General features: G+C 40.7%; 1 protein-coding gene and 1 long non-coding RNA gene across 2 annotated transcripts in view; one reads left to right on the top strand and one right to left on the bottom strand.

The window, feature by feature from the left end:
• The window catches only part of POLR3B (RNA polymerase III subunit B), a 179,488-nt gene that overhangs the window by 122,409 nt on the left and 35,000 nt on the right, over window positions 1–22,079 (bottom strand). Inside the window, exons 10-12 of the mRNA XM_073621205.1 lie at window positions 4,686–4,808; window positions 3,444–3,566; window positions 877–1,011 (exon numbers count right to left, since the gene is read on the bottom strand). Of these exons, the coding sequence (XP_073477306.1) occupies window positions 877–1,011; window positions 3,444–3,566; window positions 4,686–4,808 (381 nt within the window). The remainder of the gene's footprint in view (window positions 1–876; window positions 1,012–3,443; window positions 3,567–4,685; window positions 4,809–22,079) is intronic.
• On the top strand, window positions 4,326–21,680 carry LOC141132611 (uncharacterized). Its single transcript, XR_012242932.1, has 2 exons — window positions 4,326–4,843; window positions 21,388–21,680. It is a non-coding gene; the product is annotated as an uncharacterized lncRNA (long non-coding RNA).

Raw genomic sequence — 22,079 nt, 5'->3', positions numbered from 1 at the left:
ACGTAGGGTCCACTGCCTTGGGCCATGTAAAGCTCCCTGCCAGAGAAAACCTGTGGTATAGGAATGTGACCAAGGCGCTGGATCTCAGGGCCCAGCTCTCCTAAGAGAAGCATTACAGGCAAAACCTCGTTCTTTAGTATCGAGGCATCGGGTACCATCCACTTTCGCTTTTGTTTTGGCTCTTTGAATGGATGCGATAGCGTAGCTCCCTGACCCTGTTCAGGCCATCTAGGAGCACTCATTAACCGTGAGCAACACCTTAGACATTGGTGAAAAAACTGAGGTATTCCCTGTAGGGGAGGGGTTATATAGGGAGGAAACTTCCTGTCTAATTGATTACACCAGTGTCCAGCACCTGAAGGTGAGATATAACCACTTAGTAATTACTATGAGCCTCTGTGTGCCGTGATGCATGATAAAAAAATATCCCTTTTGCAGCTTGCCTTCACAAGGGACGGGTTAATTCAGGATATACCCTCATTGTTCCCCCACTTGTTGGCGGTGCTACCTCCACATGCTATGGCCCTGCCCTCATGTACAGAGTTTCTGGGTATCAGTCTTAGAAATCATCTCTAGCCTAACTACTATCCAGGTTCCATGGCATATCTGCATCTTAGGTTTAGTGGAGGTCCTGGCTTCCTCTAGGGCGGTCAGATCCCTGTCTGCGAGGAAGGCAATAGTGATGCAGTGGAAATTTGCCACTGTCTCTACCTTAACTTTTTTGAAGTCTCTAATCAACTCGGTGGTGCCTTTTTAAAAAGTTACGAACCAATCTAGAGGTTGCCCAAGAAGGTTTAATAAGATTTGGGACATCTGCATTGACTCTGCTTATACTTATATGTTAAAAAAAAAAAAAAAAAAAAAAAAAGGACCCACCTGTCCTGCAAGCTCCAATCTCTTGTTTCCATAATAATCTCGATCATCCACTTTATTTTCCCCTTGGGCCAAAATCACTCTGCGGACCATCACTGCTGTATAGATGCATTTTGATCGAAAATGAAACTCTTTCACCTAAGTACAGAATAAATTAATCCAGATTACATTATGCTGCCACAATAGCGTTTCAAAATGACAAATGTTTAGATGTACACCAAAAAAAAGTACACAGTCATATGCGATAATTACAGTAGATCAGTATCATTTATTCATACTGTTCTATCTTCTGAAATGGACAATACAATATGTACTGTGTCAACTGAATCAATACCAATCTTGCAATATGCATTATATTAACCACTTCAGCTTCGGAAAGTTTAACCTCCTCCCATGACCAGGCCATTTTTTAGCTATGCGACACTATGCTACTTTAACTTACATTTGCAGATCTTTTCAAACCGAGCTTTCTTTTGGTGGCATTTGATAACCACTGGGTTTTTTTTTATTATATAAGATGAAAAAAAAGCCAACAATTTAAAAAAAAAAATATATATATATTTTTAACTTTGTGCTATAAAACATATCCAATAAAAAAATAAATAAATTATAAAAAAATAAAATATCTTTTGGCAAAAATGTATTCTGCAACACGTCTTTGGTAAAAAAAAAAAATCCCATTAAGTGTATATTGATTGGTTTGCTTGAAAGTTATAGGGTCTACAAACTATGGGATATATATTGGAATTTATATTTTTTTCGTGGTGATCAGCGACTTATAGCGGGACAGCAGGCAATTTGACACTGACACTTTGTTGGAACTAACCATCACTGACGTCACTACAGTGATCAGTGCTGATAATATGCACCATCACTGTACTAATGACACTGGGCAGGAAGGGGTTAACATCTAGGTCAATCAAGGGGTTAAACATGTGCCTAACAAGTGTCTGTGTGTCGATTTTACTGGGAATCTAGTGGTTTTCATTCCCTGTTTAGCAGGGGTAGGAAAAAAAAAACTAGATCGCCTGTCACAGAACACAGAGCTGTGTTCTGCGAAGCTCAGAGCCAATCGCCGGGTGCCAAGGGTCAATCACTGCCCAGGAGGGCAGGTGTGTGCCCCCTATCCGAGAATGGAGAATCACATATACACTGAGCAAAATTATAAACGCAACACTTGTGTTTGCCCCTATTTATCATGAGCTGAACTCAAAGATCTATGACTTTTTCTATGTACACAAAAGGTTATTTCTCTCAGATATTGTTCACAAATCTGTCTAAATCTGTCTAAAAGCGAGCACTTCTCCTTTGCCGAGATAATCCATCCAACTCACAGGTGTGGCATATCAAGATGCTGATTAGACAGCATGATTATATCACAGGTGCCTTTGAATGCACAGAGATACTGCGACGAGATCCTAAAGGCCCATTATTGTGCCATTCATTCATGACCATCACCTCATGTTGCAGCATGATAATGCACGGCCCCATGTTGCAAGGATCTGTACACAATTCCTAGAAGCTGAAAACATCCCAGCCCAGTTCTTGCATGGCCAGCATACTCACCGGACATGTCACCAATTGAGCATGTTTGGCATGCTCTGGATCGGCGTGTACAACAGCATGTTCCAGTTCCTGCTAATATCCAGCAACTTAGCCATTAAAGAGGAATGGACAAACATTCCACAGGCCACAATCAACAACCTGATCAACTCTATGCGAAGGAGATGTTCTGCCTGGTTTTCGGACCCCCGACCCCCCCAATACAGTAAAACTGCACATTTTTTATTGTGGCCAGCCTAAGGTACACCTGTGCAATAATCATGCTGTCTAATCAGCATTTTGATATGCCACACCTGTGAGGTGGATGGATTATCTCAGCATAGAAGTGCTCACTAACACAGATTTAGACAGGTTTGTGAATAATATTTCAGAGAAATAGGCCTTTTGTGTACATAGAAAAAGTCGTAGATCTTTGAGTTCAGCTCATGAAAAATAGGGGCAAACACAAAAAGTGTTGCGTTTATAAAAATTTTGCTCAGTGTATATACATGGATTCTGCACAGCTGTCCCGCACTGTAGCAGTAAATGTACAGTGCGTGGTCGGCAAGTGGTTCTAAAGGCATAAGGTTGATCCAGCGATGTGCAAGAAAGCAGCAGCTCTCCCTCTCTCCTCATTGGCTCCTGCTGCTGTCAACCACAGCCAGTGAACCAATGAGGAGAGAGCGCTCTGTGTGTAAAAAGGACAAAATTCTTTACTTCCCCCTTCCTACTACCCAAAAGAAAACTGAATAAGGCATCTATGTTGTAAGGAAAAATGTTTTTTGCCCAGATTACCCTGAGCAAGTACACGTCTCCTATTACAACTGTGGCAGACAATAAATTATTCTCTATAGGTAGGACCCTGCCTTCAGTTTTGTATATGAACAAATTCTTTAATATCCTTTAAAAAAGGAGTCAATTTCATCATGATAAAAACACTTTCCTGGCTGGGCCCATCATGATTACTCAATGCAATAAAAACAAGAGAATTCCTCTCCTATCCCAACTGTTGTAGGTAGGTCACTTACAGGGACATGAGTCAGGATAGTGGATGCAAGAAGTTCCCTGGCTTCATCCACTCTGGTCTTTTTGTGCCCTCCTCCGCCCCACATTCTCTGTCTCCTCACCTTATTACCAATGTATTTTAATGCCTGGAACAAAAAGGAAAAAAGAAAAAACCCAGTTAACGCCAGCAGTTAACATACATTCTAGTGCAACCCCATTTAGTCAATAGCGTTTGATGTGTGAGGGGAAATGTTAAAACACTGCCAACACAAGTATTCAAATTGTATAGCAGATGTAAACCATAACTGTATGACAGCTTCCTAAACCACAATCTACCAATTGCCATTTTTCCCCTTTTAGAAAGGACTATTTTTAAATTTATTTTGCATTTCAGTGTTGCAGATCTTCTCCAGCGTTATGTACAGTCATTTTCTGTCAAAATGTATATGCTCCAGCATTGGCTGACGGTCATAAATGGTGCACCATACCTGTGCTATAAGCACAGCTCCTAATTGTTTTCATCAGTGGCTCATGTAACATAGTGACAAGAGGAGCAAGGTAGGTGCTGCTGGAGTCATAACGTACACAAACTATGGGCTCGCTTTGTTATAGTGCCCAGCACTGTCACGTGGAGCGAGTTGCGTGCTCCTCCATATCCAACCATATCAGCCATTTCTTTTAGGTGCTGAACAAAGTTGCAGGGGACTTAAAGAAAAGTAAAAATGTGTTTATGTAAATATATATATATATATATATATATATATATATATAGGTTTTTTTTGGAGACCGTGTGGGGACCGTATACAGCCAGGTTAATAAATCCATCTTCCTCTCTTGCACAGCTAGCAGCTGTCCTGTATAGCATTAAAACCCAACAAGCAGGATTGACCCAACACCTATAGGGCAAAAACAAAGTATTTAGTATGTTACAGTAACTAAAACCACCTGGGCAGTTCTGTCTCCAGCCAACTGCGTCACTTCAAAAGAGAAAACAAAAATCAAAATCAATAAAACTTTATTTAGTGCTAAGCACGACAAGAAAGCACTGTAATTGGGGTTCCGTCTCACCAGAGCCACATTTGTGTTGTAGGCTTTATTCCAATAGCTCAGTTATGTATTGAATATTTCTTTTATTTATTTTTCAGGCACAAAAGAACTTGGGTGCACGCCATGATTACTGTATAGCATTCCCAAAAAAAAAAAAAAAAAAAAAAAAACAAACAATCTGGAAGTTTTAATGATCATTTAAAATATAATGGACACACCTGCATCTGGGTGAAGATCTGAGCTTTTTGGCATTCTTCCAGGCTGGGCGCAAAAGCTGCCATTACATGTTCCTCAGTTCCGATCATCTGGACGATTTCTTGGTCACTTTCAACCCCCATGGCCTACATGAAGAACAAAAGGATGAATGGAATTGATGGTAATATTAAAGTAAATCTTGTACTGTGAGAAAATTCTGTAAGGAAATGCAAAGAGCATAGCTAAAGTGTCAAGGTAAAAATTGGATTTTTGTACTCACCATAAAATCTTTTCTCCAAGTACATTTAAAGACACAGTCTTTCAACTTTAAGTTAAACCGCCACTTACAAGCGCGGACTGAACACTAGCAAAAAAAAAAAAAAAAAAAAAAAAAAAGGAAGGGTACACTAACCCAATATAAGCTCACCTACTACCGACGTGTCTTAAGTTTTGTAGCGAAGCATTACTGAATGTCCCCCAATGGACTACCAGGATATTGTGGTGGGTACAAAAAAAATCATAGTTTCTTTAGCATCCACTGAGGGGTACAGGCAATCTTTCACTTTGGTATGTCCAAAAGCAGTGCAACAGAGGAGTAGGCAAAACTGTGAAATCCAACAGGCCCAAGAAGCTGGAAAGTTGGGGACTTTCTGTAGCTCAAAAAGCCACCTGAAAGGTGTTATGCCGATATCAGATACTTTTACTAGGTAGATGTTGCCCTAAGAGAACATGTGAACAAAAAAACAAGCGACAACTTTGCAAATCTGAGAAACAGTTGCTTAATGTAAAAAAAACAAAAAAAAAAACAAAAAAAAAAACACAACAACACCACAGATCTATTAGAATGCATGTTGACAAAAAAGGGTGGAAACTTATTTCTGAGATCATTACCTTAAAGGGATGGTCTATCTTGGCCACCTAGGAACGTTGGGACAAAAAGCCAGGTGACCTAGAAATGGTGGGACGAGAAGCTGGAACATCCTTATGGGGTCCATTCAAGATTCCAGAAAAGGGAAGACATCCAAAAAGGAGCAGTGCAAAGGGGGCTGCAAAAGGGAAATGCTTTAAACAAGATTCAAAGGCTGAGAGATAGACTCTCATAGACAGAACATAATTCAAAAAACGGTGGGAAGTTTTTTTGGTGAATGATGTCCAGCAAAGCTAGAAAGCCTCCCTAGTAAAGGGAGGCGACCACGACAGGCCTGTTGACTTTTAAATATCATTTCTAAGCTTGTACAAAGACCCACAAGTGCTTCAAATTCAATATGGGGCAGATACCCCCTTCATGTTTGGGAACGATGAACAGGTTGGAGTAAAACCCTTGAAAACATTCTGACCCAGGAACTGGGACAAACACCTCTTGATCCAGGAGACCCAAGAGCGCTTGATGGAGATCTGCTAATGTGTGCCGTGATACTCGAAGGTTGAAGGTGAAAAACCAAAGAGGGGGCAGGGAGCAAAACTCCATCTTGTAGCCCACCTCGTGCACCCAGATGAGAGAGATGCAAGCAGTCTAAATGTCCACAAAGATTAACAAATGTCCCCCCACTCTGAAAATTGTGAGAACACCCTCATGAAGAGGAAGGTTTGGCAGACTGTCACAGGACTTACTGTTAGACTAGGAGGGATACTTAGGGGGGGCGGGGTGCTGAACATGGATGGTAAGGCAGTGCAGAAATGAAAAGCACATTTGCTAACCAACTGTGGGGGAGAAGACTTTGCAGTGTGTTCCTTAGACATCTTCCACCAAGGAAGATGCATACCCTTATAACCAGAAGAGTCCTTGATATTAGTATCTGGAGTAGATCCAAAAGAGATATATTTTTCCTTGAAGGCCGTGAGAATCGGCCACTTCTTAGACATGTTCAGCAAAATCAGCGCTTTAACAAAATTGTCCTATAAAATGTTTACAGACAGAAAACCCATGTGGGAGATGAAATGGGAAAACTCCCAAGTCTGTAAAAACTGTAGTTTAAAACTACAACCATTTTTTTTTTCAAACCTTCTATGACCAAAGGATCAGCTGCAGCAATGGCAAGATCTTTTAAAAGGGGCTCTGACTAGTCAGCCAGCATTTGGTAAAGCAAGTTTACAGCCAATATAGAGTAAGAGGCAGAACCTCCCAGCAAGTAGAGTTCTAGAGAGGCGTTCCGTTTATCTTTTGAGTGCTAAAAGAGTGGAGCATGTTCCACCAGTATAGTGGTCACTTTGCTAAGGCAAGACACTGCTGGCTCAAGAGTTGGAGCAAGCTTTTATTTTATTATTATTTATTTTTGTAACAATGTTCTTTTCAAATAGGCACAAAGCCAATTACAGCTTAGGGGGACCAAACATCTTGACAGGATGTTTCCAATCTCCACAGAAGAAAAAAAAATGAAAGGTCCCAAAACTGGGAATAGCACTGTTAGAAGCAACTGGCTGGTCCTCTGGTTTCAGAATGGTGCACACCACATCAATAAATACCGAAACAGTCTCTTAATTAGGGTGTAATGGCAAAGAACTGTGAATCCTCAAAGGGAAGTCAATCATCTAAGGACTGGACTGAAGTGACTCACAATCAGTCTCAGCAAGTGACGGCTCAGAGGCTGCGTGTAGATCAGATACAAAATCTGCAGAAGGTGCTTGTGGCATAAAGCATTGCATGGCTGTAGTAAAAACCTCAGCCAGGAGGGCAGAGGAACCCTGACAGAGCCAAGGAAGACTCAGACAGAATAGCCTTTAGAAGCAGATGGCAACAGGTTTTCAGGCATCAGCCATATCTGTAGATGCACTGCAAGCAGCACCAGAGTCATTAGTGGAATGTGGTGGGCTGAATATGGTCACCCTGTTCCTCTCCCTTGGATTCAAGTATCACAAATAAAATTCAAACACCACAAAGCAGGTGCGATCCAGGTTTGTGGCTGTGAAGCATCAACTCCATTGATCTTCGTTACTACACACGAATACATTATACTTCTTGCATGAAAGAGACTGCAAAGTGCCTACCAACAAATTAAAATGCAGTAAACTAGTGGAGTACAGATTACAGAATTAAAACCTAATGTCAGCTATATAAGGTGTCTAAATGTGACTATGCAGTCCAATAGACACCAGAGTTTGACCATACTGTCAAGGACACACCTATTTGACTTGATCAGACCTATATCCTCTCTTGCTCCACAGTACAAGTTTATGTGAAGACACTTGTGATAAGGATGTGGTTGTTACTCAGCTATGAAAGCAAAGAACACTGGAGTAGAAGGGAAGGAAACTTTTCCAGTATTTGAAGTAATAGGCATTTTCAGGCATTTTCAATATGTTAAAAATCATAAACATACAGAGCTAAAGGACTACAACAGAGAAAAAAAAAGTGGAAACTTAAATTGGACTTTAAATTTCTAATCTGACTTAAAGTGTACCTTTAACAGGTTCCTGACCGGCTCACGCAGATATACTGGGGCAGAATGGCTCTCCTGGGCGAAACCCCATAGGCTACGTCCTTCTGCTTTTCAGCCACCAGAGGGCGCACGTGCCCGCTGCACGGCGGGGGGCCCGATGCGCGTGGCCAGGCGGGCACGCTTGATCGTGTGCACAAGCGCCAGCATGGGGATTTGTGTGTGTAAACACACAAATCCCTGAGCTGTCAGGGAAGAGGAAACATATAGTTTGTTCCTACTAAGTTGGAAAAACGATACATCTCCTCTCCTAGTCACTCCCATCCCCAAACAGTTAGAACACACAGTTAACCCTTTCCTGCCAGTGACATTTACACAGTAATCAGTGCATTTTTATAGCACTGATCGCTGTAAAATTGTCAATGGTCCCAAAAAAAAAACAAAAACACACACATATACATACACATATATATATATATATATATATATATATATATATATATATATATATATATATATATATATATATATATATATATATATATATATATATATATATATATATATATATATATATATATATATATATATATTCCCACTGATGAAGAAATTTGTTTTTTTTAAAAACATTTTTTGGGGATATTTTTTTTTTTTTTTTTTTTTACAAAATTGTCGCTCTTTTTTTGTTTATGGCGCAAAAAATAAAAATTGCAGAGCTGATCAAATACCACCAAAAGAAAGCTCTATTTGTGGGGAAAAAAGGACGCAAATTTAGTTTGGGTACAGTGTCGCAATTGTCAGTTAAAGCGACACAGTGCCAAATTGTAGAAAGTGCTCTGGTCAGGAAGGGGGTAAAATCTTCCGGGGCTGAAGCGGTTAAAGTGCCTGAATAAAGTTTACCTGGCCAAAGCAGCCACATTCACTGCACTGTAAATATTAAGTCGGCAATCAATCCGGTTGTAAGAGGCGTCAAAACGTTCCTATTTTTATCGTTCTTCCACCACTTCTCAGTACCATCTATGTGATCGTTGCACAATTTGTTTGTTGGAATGACTTGCTGGCTCTGATCAGACTCACATGTGTAAAAACTGAGACATCTGGAAAGGCACAGAGAATAATGGGCTAGCCTGAACCATTAAAGCCGTTTCAATGCTGGAGGTTAAATCTTCAGGCATGTGAAAACAGACGTTTTGTAGTAAAAATAGGGGGGGGGGATAAAAACGACCGCAAAAATCTGGATGACATATTTGCTCAATTTGGGATTTTGCTTGTTGTTGGAAAGGTGCTTACACTAATGATCATGTAAAGTGTTTTTTTTTCCCAAAGCTGCAGTGTTCAAAAACAACTTGATATTTTATATCTTGGAACATCGGGCACAGCTCAGCAAACAGCCAATGAGCTTTTTTGACCCAAAACATATGTCATTAATGGTGTTCGTTAGGTGGAGAGAAGTCCATCTAAACCCCAAATTACATTGCAGCAAATTATATTAAGGGTGCACTACAGCCAAACAAGAGAGTGTTGCAAGTCAACCCCTCAAAACCAGACCCATAGGAAAGTTCACACAAGAGCTTTTCAAGCCAGTGATTTCTTTAGAGGAGGGGACTGTCATAACTGAAAATTAATCCTCAAGATGCATATACTGTAACAAACCTAGCTTGTGCTCTGGTGTTTTCATCAAGCTATTGCTGCAGCGCATCAATCCAACTCCAGGTCATTTTGGAAGTAGATCTGCAAATTGCCTGCAAGGAGGACTTTTCCCCAAAAACAGCAACTATAAACTTTTTCCTGTCTATCAAATACAGAAAGCCTGTAGGAAGGGGCACTGCAAAACACCAAATCTACTCTTTTCACTTAAGTTGTCAAAATAGCACAGGCTTAACTAGAAGGAGTAGGGTGGGGGCCGTTATTCACTTGTATTCTCTACCTGAGGCCAGCATCAGGAACTTAGGCCTCCCAAGTAGTCTTGCTTGAAAATTATTTAAATTCAATTAGAGGTGCACGGAATAAAAATTTTGGTGCCGAAACCGAAAATGCACTTTGCCGAAAACTAGTGTTTAAAAAAAAAAAGTTTATATTTTTATATATAAAAATTGTATTACATTCGACTTTTTAACATCATCAATTTCAAATTATTATGAATTTCATAATAATTTTTTTCTCTGCATCATGCGACTTTTGGATTGTGGGAGGGGAGGTTGGTGATGTTTGTGTTTTTGTTTTTTTAATGACCCGAGAGGTGGCCTGTGATTTTGGTTCAGTGAGCATGCTGTTAACAGCCCATGGTGACCCATCATGCCTCCCTCTCAGGTCATGCTGGGGTTAATTTACCCTTTTTTTTCTTCCCTTTTTTGTCTGTATGTTTGGTTAAGGAAACATTCAGCTTATTTGTTCTATGTTGGGGCCGAGGATAGATCGTTGTAGGGTTGATGGCCTATATATAGTATTTTACTCTGTTGTTCTAAATACTATAAAGAATTGATTGGGCATATTTTGATTGATGTCACCATGCCTGTTTTGCTGTTGGGAACATCTCTCGTGAGTCTCCTGTCTACTTCTTCTCTTATATAGGACCGGCATGGTTAGTGCCTGTTGTGTGGTGAATCACACAGTGCTTTGCATTGCTGCAGGCACATTAGGATATCTCTGGACACAAGTGTCCTTGTGTTTTTTTTTGTTTGGTTCCCCCCCTCTCTCCTTTCCCAAATCTTTTTCCCTTACGCTCCACCATGGCTCATACAATTGTGACACAACCACTAGTGAAACTGTGCTCCTACAAACGTTAAAGGTTTAAATATTGCCTCAAAGAGAGGACAAATCCTCTACCAAATGCACAGTTAATATGCTCCTTCTACAAAAAAAAACTAATTTTCAGACTGATTCTTTTCTTCCTGCTCCAATAGATATTTCAATCGATGGTTTCATAGTACCAATTCTGTCCAGAAGACTAAGGGAGTCTCTGTTGCTTTTCATAAAGCCTTGCCAATTGTTTTCATTGACCATATTGCGGACCCCCAAGGACGGTATGTTTTTGTTAAATTTTCCCTTTGGAGAACTAAATTCACAGTGGCCAATATACAGTGGGGACTGTTCTTGAATGGCCCAGTGAGAGCCCTGACTTAAACCCAACTTAGCATCTCTGGAGAGACCTAAAAATGGCTGTCCACCAACGTTTACCATCCAACATGACAGAACTGGAGAGGATCTGCAAAGAGGAATGGCAGAGGATCCCCAAATCCAGGTGTGAAACATTTTTGCATCTTTCCCAAAAAGACTCATGGCTGTATTATATCAAAAGGGTGCTTCTACTAAATACTGAGCAAAGGGTCTGAATACTTAGGACCATTTCAGTTTTTCTTTTTTAATAAATCTGCAAAAATGTCAACAATTCTGTGTTTTTCTGTCAATATGGAGTGCTGTCAGTACATTAATGAGGAAAAAAAATGAACTTAAATGATTTTAGCAAATGGCTGCAATATAACAAAGAGTGAAAATTTTAAAGGGGGTCTGAATACTTTCCATCCCCATTGTATATTTGCCTAAAGTTACAAAACCGCTATAAGAAATCTGAAGATATTGTTCAGTTTCATGGAAGGGAGACTCATCATGGGTAGTGATTTTAATATTCCGATGGATCCACAACTAGATATCTCTACATCTAGATCTTCGGTACCGTTCTCTAAACTGAAGGCGCTGAAGCGTATTTTGATTGATATTTGGAGGATACTGCATGCTAAATCAAGAAACTACACTTATTTTTCCTCGGTCCACCACTCTTATAGTTGAATGATTTTTTTTTTTTTTGTGGATCATAACTGTTTAGACTGGTCTCCGATATGTGACATTGATACTATGTTTTGGTCAGACCATTCACCTCTCTGAAGTTTAAAATCCCTTTAGCTCCAATTAGAGAGTGGGCCTGGTGTCTGAATGATGCACTGCTGGTAAACTGAGAATGCTCGGCATATATCACGGAAACTATTTCTATCTTCCTGGCTGACCATGTTTCAGACCCTACCCCACTACCTTTCCGAGGGGAGTCTCTGAAGGCGGTTCTAAGAGGGACTTATTTTCAATTAGGTGCTCGCTTGAAAAAGAAGCGATTAGCATCCATAACAGCAGCGGTCCAATAGCTTAGGACTTTAGAAACTGAGCATAAGAGCTCAAATATGACCGAAACATTATTGAAGGTAGTCTCCGCCCAGAAGTGTCACGATTTTATAAATCCTCTACTCGTACACTTGCAGATAAACCTGCGGTACACCAAAACAAATTTAGCAACAAATGTGGAAAGTTGTTGGCTCACTATTTACACCCACAACAGACTTATTTTATTTCACATCTTCAAGGACCAAAAACTGAGAAATTATATCCTCACCTTCTTCAATCATGAAAACGTTTAGTAATTACTATCAATCTATAACATATCCCCTCAACAGTCAGTAAATCCTATTGGTACTAGAGAGGATAAACTGGCATCTTATATAACAGATACCCCATTACCCATCTTGCATGTAGACACAATTGATGAACTAGAGAGCCCATTTACTAAGGAAGCGGTTGCCAATACCCCAGCTGGTAAGAGCCCAGGCCCTGATGGCTTCACGCCTAAATTTTATAAACATTTTGCACTTCTTCTTATCCCTTTTTTGACCAAAGTATTCAACTCTATTGAATGGGTCTACCTACCCTACACAATAACTTTGTAAGCACATATTTCACTTATTCCCAAAGCAGAAAGAGATCTTTCCCTTTGTGCGAATTAAAGACCCATATCTTTAATTGGGGTTGATTTAAAAATCTTCACCAAGGTCTTAGCTAGTGGCTTAAAACCATTATTGTCCCAATTAATACATCTTGATCAGGCTGGTTTTGTCAGTGCACGAGACTAGAGACAATACCTTTAAAGCCCTTCTGCTGACAGATTATGCCCGTACTCAAGACATTCCTCTCTGTCTATTAACGATCAATGCTGAAAAGGCGGTTGACCGTGTCAGCTGGGAGTTTCTACGTTCTTCTCCTTGTCAGAACGGCCTAGGCCCCTATATGATTGCACAGATTATGTCCCTCTACCTCTCGCCCTCAGCCAGAATTAGCGTGAATGGATCTGTCTCCTGTGCTCCATATTCATAATGGAACACACCAGTGATGTCCTCTATCACCTCTTCTATATGTTATTACGATGGAACACTTGGCAATCGATCTGCGATTACAGGCGTCTCGGTAGGTCCTCGCCATACAAAAATGGCCTAATTTGCAGATAACCTGCTCTTATTTGTAACACAGCCACATACCTCTCTACCTTCTATACTTTTAGAATTTTAGAGATTTGGTGAAGTCAGTAACTTTAAGGTCAATAATTGTAAATCAGAACTTCTCAATATTTCTCTATCGCAAATGAAAATGATGTGACTTTCGACCATCTTTCCTTTTAAGATCTGCCCATCGTTTATTCGTTATTTAGGGATTAGTATACCAGCTTCTGTATCACAATTCTACTCTTTAAATTTTCTTCCAATTCTTTACAAAACTCAAGCGGGTTTAGTGTCTTATGCATTTAAGAGACTCTCATGGTTCGGCAGAATTAACACTCTCAAGATGGATATCCTTCCCCGCCACTTATATTTTTTTCAAACGATTCCAATCCATCTCTCTCCATATTCCAAATTTATTTGGAACTCCACCCGGCCCAGAATTTGTTTTGGGACATTATCCCTCCCCAAGAATCGAGGTGGGTTAGGGGTACCCGATGCCTCCATTTACACGTATCCTCAGCTGGTTCCATCATTCTTCATCCAAGCTATGGGTACAATTGGAAGGTCACATAAACCCTATGCCCTCCCATGGACCTCACCTGTTCTTCGCAAGGGCCTCTCAATTTCTGCTGATCTTACCCAACAAACTCTTTTCTACACGTGGGACAATACGATACCCACCTTTAGAATATCAAAACAATTGGGCCCTATGACCCCTTTCTTTGGAACACTGGATTTTTTACCAGCCTTTCAATCAATGGTGTTTGGCCCTTGGCATAAACAGGAAAATAGAAGACTGTCTCAGCGTCTTCATCTCCATAATGTCCACTTGTAACCTTGCGCAGGGTTGCAGAGGCGACAAGCTTTGTCTTACATACTCTATATCATCACTCACAGATATCTGTCAAACCAACTATCTTTGAATCTTTGCTACTCCAGGTGGAGCCACCAACACACACGGTCTCCCTACTGTATTCCATCTTTCTGGCATCGGTACATCCAGAGCTCCCTTCGTATACACGGAAATGGGAAAAAGATCTCCAATAAACTTTCACTCCTTCGGAATGGCAAAAAAGTTTTATCCTGACACATACACTGTCATTAGCCATGAAAACCCAAGAAAAAGGGTATAAGTTGGTAACCAGATGGTATAGGTGCCCCTCTTCTCTCCATCAATTTAATCATGATATAGCCAATATCTGTTGGAGATGCCATGCCTCAAAGGAAAACATGGCCAACATTTGGTGGGATTGTCCCCCTGTAAGGATGTTTTGAAAACATATTTTTGACTTATACTGCAAACTTATGGATACACCTATCCATGCATGACCCAGAGTGGCTCTTCTGACTATGATTCCTGGATCTCTAAAGTCAGCAAAAAAAGATGTGCTCTGACACTTTCATGCTGCAGCAAGAGCAGTCATTTCCCGATTTGGAAATCAACGTGTGTACCCCCACCCCCCCAAGGGGAATCGGCAACCAAATTAGACTCCATCAGAGGCCTGGAAAGGCTGTTGGCGCAGGAAATGGGAAAGGAAGAACAGTTTTCCCACACTTGAACTGCTTGGTCCAAGTTTCAGCATTCAGCTGAGTATCAGATCTGGGCTGAAGAAAATTATACCTCCATCTTCACTTAGCCATGATGGAGCGTGCCTGATATTCCTTGCTACCCTACCTTAGTTTACACCTTGCCCCTTCCCCCTTTTTTGTTGCTTCCCCTATAACCTATTAAATATATTATTATTTATTCATTATTATTTTATTTTTTTTCTTCATTTCTTTGTCTTTTTTCTTAATGAGTGCAATGTGAACAACTCACATGTAGATATGCTCCTCAAAATAAGTATGTAATATCTGACTTTTAATCTTAAACCAACACTTGAACTTTATTAAAATGTCAATTTAGATTTTTTTGGAAAGTAAATTGTTTGTTTATGGCAGGTGTACATAGCAACCTGGATACATTTGCAAATGTTTAACACATATGCACCTTTTCTGCTTTCTGTAAAATTAATTCAATCTTATTTTTTTAATAAAAAAAAAAAAAAAGTAAAAACATTGCTAATAGTATTAGCAAAATATCAATTCGGTGTACCTCTAGCAGACATGATACAGGAGATGGTCAGAGACTGCAGACATAATACAAGAGATCAATGCAGCCTCACCAGTGCCCAGATCACACAGAGTGGCGATCTCCCGCTGTGTCAAGGAGCTGGATTTAAATTTCCCAGGAGCCGCAGTAATAAAGCCCTGCCTTCTCTGATACTTGTGTTGCCGGGTCCTGGGTCCCCAGAGGCTTAAAGTGGATGTAAAAGCAAAAAAAAAAAAATTTTTTTTTTTTTTTTTTTTTTATATTATACTGTAGAGTATAAGATTTCCTATCAATTGAGCCCAGTCTTGCCACACAGAGTTAATCCATCTCTGAGCAATCCTCTTTTATTGTTCAGTGAGAAAAATCTTGACAAAGTGAGAAAAACTTTGTCAAATCCTCCCCCTTGCTGTGAGTGACAGCCTAAGACACAGGCATTATTTTTTAATTCCCTCCCCCACTCCTTTCTTCAGCAGCTCTGCAAGGATTGGCTGTTCCACACCTCAGCATGATTTGGCATGCTGAAGTCATGTGGTTACTTTCCTGTCTTTTCACTGGATATTAGAGATCATAGCAGAAGTTCAGTGTTAGAAATACACAGGGGAGTGTAGAGGTGGGCGGGGAGTCTACTGACATCACGACTCCACCCACCGAGCTCCAGACAACAGACCCAACCACAGAATATGCAGTTTTTCGGCTCTCATAACAGACAGAGGGGAGACATTTGATAGGTAAAGATACATGCAGGAGGCATGTATATTCTTATAGATAACCCCTGTGGCAGTAGTTTTGAAAGGATGACATTGGGTTTACATCCACTTTAATGATGACCACCAGAGTCAGGGACAGCTGACATCCTTCTATGTAGAGTGGGTTACGAGGCATGGTGGGTGCAATTCAAAGTAGATTAATGGGCGCCAGACGCTTCTTGAATGCAAAGAGATTTATAGTCTCTTAAACAAAACTGTGGGAAAGAGGGTTAGGGCCAGGGCACCCTTTAGTAGATGCAATGTTAATAGGCAGACTCTGAAACTTCTATAGGTCGACAGCCATGCAGGGAAAGGCACCCAGCAGGACGCCACATCTGTAGGGCTGCAACTAACAATTATTTTCATAATCGATTAGTTGGCCAATTATTGTGTCCATTAATCGATTAATCGGTTAATAACCTTAAAAAAAAAAAAAAAAAAGTGTGGCGTATAATTTAGATCATATGTAAAGTTTTTTTTTTAAAAAAAGGCAATTTATTCTTAAATATCTCTATGCAGCGGTAAATATAAATAACCAACTATATGGTTAGGGAGCAAAATATCTAATCCACTCTGAGAATAACAGACAGAAGAGATATACTGTATATAATATTAGAGGAGAGATATACTGTATATACTATTAGAGGGGAGATATACTGTACATACTATTAAAGGGTAAATCTGATAAATATTATCAGACTCAGAGATCAAATGTCTTCCTTCGAAAAAAAATTTCATTTTAAGAACGTTTGTTCGATTTTCTAATCGTTAGTGGGGTCAAGTCGATGTTCATTTTCAACCACAGTGACAGGAAAATTTAGAAATAGAAAACTTCTTGGTCAAAGGAATTTTCAGACAATGTATGTGGTTTTCGTTCAGAAATTACATTCATTATTCAGCGAATGTACAAAGATTTTTTGTCTGAATAGTCTCGTCTGAAAATTGATCGGTGTGACCAGCATAAGGCTCGGTACACAGCTAGGCAGTTTGCTTTTGATCTGTTTCTGCAGTGCTTTTTGCTGTGCGTTCTGATTTTTGCGCACGTGATTTTGCGGCGATTTGCGTTTTTGCTATTTTTTTGGCCAATTTGTTGTTGGGCAGATTAAAAAACACAAATTGTTGCAAAAACGCATTAAATGCTTTTCTGCAGCTTTTCCACTGAAGTATATTGAACCAAAAAAAGCACCGTTTTTGCGTTAAAAAAAAAAGTCCCTGACCCTTTCCAAATACACAGCGGCTGAAAAAAGCATAGATGTGAACGTGTCCAATGGGAAACCATGTTATTGAACTGCAGTGCGCTTCTGCAAACAAAACACAGATGTGAACCAGGTCTAAGACGTTTAGTAACATAATGGGGTTAAAAAAAATAGTACCAAAAAAAAAAAAAGCAGATAATCACTACTGTAAGGAGTTCATTTTTTACTGTAGAACTGTGAGTAAAGTGATGTTACTTTACTCACAGTTCTACAGTAAAAAAATGAACTCCTTACAGTAGTGATTATCTGCTTTTTTTTTTGTACTATAAAGGGCTCGTTTTAGTTTTTTTTAACCCCATTATGTTACTGGCCGATTAATCGATTATGAAAATAGTAATCGATTAATTTCATAATCGATTAGTTGTTTCAGCCCTACACATCTGCATGTGTAGATACGCTGTCTCCTATGGCAACAATCATGAACAGTTTCCAATGAACTCTTTCACTTCCTCCACAATCTCCTCTTTGGATCTTCACTCAACTGAGCTCCCAGTCTATCACCTACACCTGCTGATCCACTGCCGCTGGATCTCCCGAGTTCTTCCAATCTTCTCACGGAGTATCTTCCTCAAGTGTCACCCCACTGGCCTGCTCGGTCCCTGGCTTTGCACACAAGACTGCTCTGCAAGCATCACCTCCGCTGGCTGAGTCCCTGGCTTGACACCTGCGGAAGTTTCCCAATTCTTCACTGTCCCCGGTTGGTGAGAATACTGCTCTGGTACTTGCTTCAGCTACTCACCGTGATCCCTGGTAACAAGGTGGATGGTCCCTTAGTGGCGACAGCTTCCCCTCTACCTCTGACCACGACAGGTTCTCCGGCTGGCAGGACCGTCACTTCTGGTTGGACTGCAAGCCGCAGTCTCAACCCTGCGCTACTCTCCTGCTTCTGGATAGGCTCTCAGACAGCCTAGCAGCCAGATGTCCCCGGGGTAGGCCTCAGGCTCTGGCCTAGCAGCCCGGGGCAGTACAACACACACGTCCACCCAGACAGCCATCCAGGGGGCACACAATCCCAATCACCTGACCTCACCCAAATAAATAGGCTCTCCCAGCAGGCCAAGGAACCAAAGAAGATCCCTGCCCATTGGCTGAGATACCCCCATCTATTCCTAATCTGTCCTTGCAATGCCCTTGTCTTATCTAATGCCACCAGATACCCGGCCATCTAGTGACAGAAGAGAAAAGTGCAGCATTTCCAGAATTAGGGTGGAATCAATTGATCTCCTACCAAATGGTCAAGGCAACTATAACTGGCAGGTAAGTTTACTAGCAACCCTGCCTAAACATCAAGGTGCTACACACATCACATGGATTTCATTTCCCGGCACTGGATCAGTGTGCCGTCTATCACAGGAGGTGGGACTTTGTTACTATGGCTGCCAAACAATTCATCTCCGTGACACAGGGAGATAGACGCTCTGCATGACAAGGAGAGGGGGAGGGAGGGGAGGACTGGGGCGTGCCAGGATGACACACCTGCAATGTGCAGCACCCGAGGGGGACCACCCCCTTTTCGGTGCCATTATCGGCACCTTTATTTCTTTCAGGCTGAATGAGAAAAAAAAAAAAAAAAAAAAAAAAAAAAAAGCTGGCCTAAGTAAACTATTAACTTCACTAAAAGATACAGCAGCTCTCAGCGCACTATTAACTGCATGTAGCCGAGTCATGTCAGTGCTCAGCCTGACTCAAATTTGCTCTGTGTAAGATGGGAAGTTCCCATCCCGTCTATACACAGTGTTGTATACTGTATGTGACAGAGGCTACATACAGCGCTGAGAGCTGCTGCATCCATATACAGTATAAAAATGCTAAACAGAAATAGGACTTGTAGAGAACATTTTCTTTTCCAGAAAAAAAATGCCAAGTCAAGTTTATGAACATTTCCAGCAGACGAAAAACTGAGCCTGCAGTCTTTACCAATGGTATTAAAACAGTTACAAAAGATCAATAACAGATTACTGGAGGATGAGGTCTTAAAGTGAAGGGAGCACGTACAGTATAGTTCAGAATGCAGCAAGGAGCTTTATACCAATTGGAAAAGAACTCTGCCTAACAATCGTACACACATCAGTATACTTCCAAAAGCGTAAAAAACAAAAGGCTTGTACATCATATGCCGGATTTACAATACTCTGTACTTTTTCCACCCCATCTCCACATTATTGCAAGAAAACTTAAAAAAAAGTCTCTGTAAAATATTTAAATGCTTACTCAATTAGGTGCTATAGTAGGGAAATAGGAGAGAATATGCCTCTGAAAATATCACAGCCAGTATTAATTTCTTCGATGAAAACATTTGTCATAATTTTCACCAGCGGCATATTTCCAGTGACAAAAACAAAATTGACCCCACATTTTCAATGAATGAAAACCGAACAAAAATGTGAGGGATATTTATCCATGTGAACTTCTGGTTTTCTTGGAGCTCCGCCTGTAAACCCCAGTGAGTGCTTCACCTCGCAGCAAGCAAGGTAGCGACCATAGCAAGCTTAGTGGTGTGGTGTGCTTAGTACTGTGCAGCATTAGAGGCCGCCTCAAATGACCATCCAGAGAACGGTGTGCATTACAGGCCTCCTCAGATGACCATCCAGAGCACTCTGTGCATTACAGGCCGCCTCAGATGACCATCCAGAGCACTGTGTGCATTACAGGCCGCCTCAGATGACCATACAGAGAACGGTGTGCATTACAGGCCTCTTCAGATGACCATCCAGAGCACTCTGTGCATTACAGGCCGCCTCAGATGACCATCCAGAGAACGGTGTGCATTACAGGCCGCCCCAGATGACCATCCAAGAGTGTCTGTGTAGTTTGTTTTAACATTAAAGCGGTAGAAAACCACCAGGCTTTGGTCCTTTGATTGGACGAGCCGCAATGAGGTCACTCCCGTGCATCCCGTGTTCACGGTACAGGGCTCCGAAGGAACAGCACGGTATGCCGTTCTTTCAGAGCGCATGCGTCGGTGAGGTCACCGGCAGCTTCACAAGTAAATCTCTCCTAATTGGTGCACAGGAGATATTTACAGTATCTATAGGCAAGCCTTATTATAGGCTTACCTATAGGTAAAAATCGTCTATGGGAGTTTACTCCCACTTAAATACTCTAAATAACATTCAATTTTTTTTTTACTCCAGGGGTATATACTTTTAGAGAAATGCTTAAAAAATGCATTTTAATTTAACTAAACCGATTAAATTTTAGTCGACTAACATGTAGGACATTTTGGTCGGCTTAAATGCACTGCAGATTTTAGTCGACTAAATCCAACTAAAACTAAAATAGCATTAGTCAAAAGACTGACTCCAAAACTGATGTAAAAATTAACACTGACCACAGCACTGACAAGCACTTGTGACACTGTTATGCCCCGTACACACGGTCGGATTTTCCGACGGAAAATGTGTGATAGGACCTTGTTGTCGGAAATTCCGACCGTGTGTAGGCTCCATCACACATTTTCCATCGGATTTTCCGACACACAAAGTTTGAGAGCAGGATATAAAATTTTCCAACAACAAAATCCGTTGTCGGAAATTCCGATCGTGTGTACACAAATCCGACGGACAAAGTGCCGCGCATGCTCAGAATAAATAAAGAGATGAAAGCTATTGGCCACTGCCCCATTTATAGTCCCGACGTACGCGTTTTACGTCACCGCGTTTAGAACGATCGGGTTTTCCAACAACTTTGTGTGACCGTGTGTATGCAAGACAAGTTTGAGCCAACATCCGTCGGAAAAAATCCTAGGATTTTGTTGTCGGAATGTCCGAACAAAGTCTGACCGTATGAACGGGGCATTACAGTGTCTACGCACTTTCACATGTTCAGAAGTGATCTGTAGCTTCGGATTATGAATTTATATATTAAAACGGTACACTGATCCACTTACTAATAATTCACTTTTACACAGCTAAATAAAGCAAATCTGCACTCTGACCATTCAGGTCAAGCAAAAAGGTTTGCTTTAACACCCACACAAACAAATCCTTCTTTTCTCCATAGCCCTGTGTAAGCTGCAAGTCACCAGAGTTGTAGAAATGAAGCAAGGAGAAGCGAAAGAAAAGAAAAGAAATCATAGATCTGTGAATGAACTAAAAGATCCATCTTCCACCATGGCAGACAGACTTGTAGTTCTCAATGGAACACAAGTGAAGGGATCACTGCGCTCATAGTCCTCTCTCAAGCTCAGCAACTGAAAGCCTGTACAGAGATACAAGCAGGGAGCTGGAGGAAGAGATTGTCAGGATCCTGACAATGCACCCACGATCCGCTGATTGTGAATGCAATGCTGTGAAGATTCCTGTGAAAGAAAAAAAAAAAAAAAAAAAAAAAGCGTTCATTTTTTCCTCCTATTAAAAAAAAAAAAGTTTATATAATATATATATGCATTTATTTTATTTTTTTTATAAAGGTGTACTTTGCCTTTCACTGTTAGAGTCTGCTTAGAGAAGTTAGGAACACTTAGAGGAACCAGAGGAAGCACAAAGTTCAGCACAATTAACTATTACACAGGCTTTCCAACTCAATTTGTCTTTTCTCCAAGGGCCACATGTCTGCTACTCGAATGTAAAAAGGGAAGCAAACTTTACTAACAGGTCACCAATAAGGGATGTAAATGCCAAATAATATGCCTTTCACTTTAATCAAAGAGAAATGAGACTACAGCTCCCTCTAGTGGCAAAACTGAATAAATC

Source organism: Aquarana catesbeiana, linkage group LG03, assembly GCF_042186555.1.
Source record: "Aquarana catesbeiana isolate 2022-GZ linkage group LG03, ASM4218655v1, whole genome shotgun sequence".
Taxonomy (NCBI): Eukaryota; Metazoa; Chordata; class Amphibia; order Anura; family Ranidae; genus Aquarana; species Aquarana catesbeiana.
This window is presented reverse-complemented; position numbering and strand designations above follow the sequence as displayed.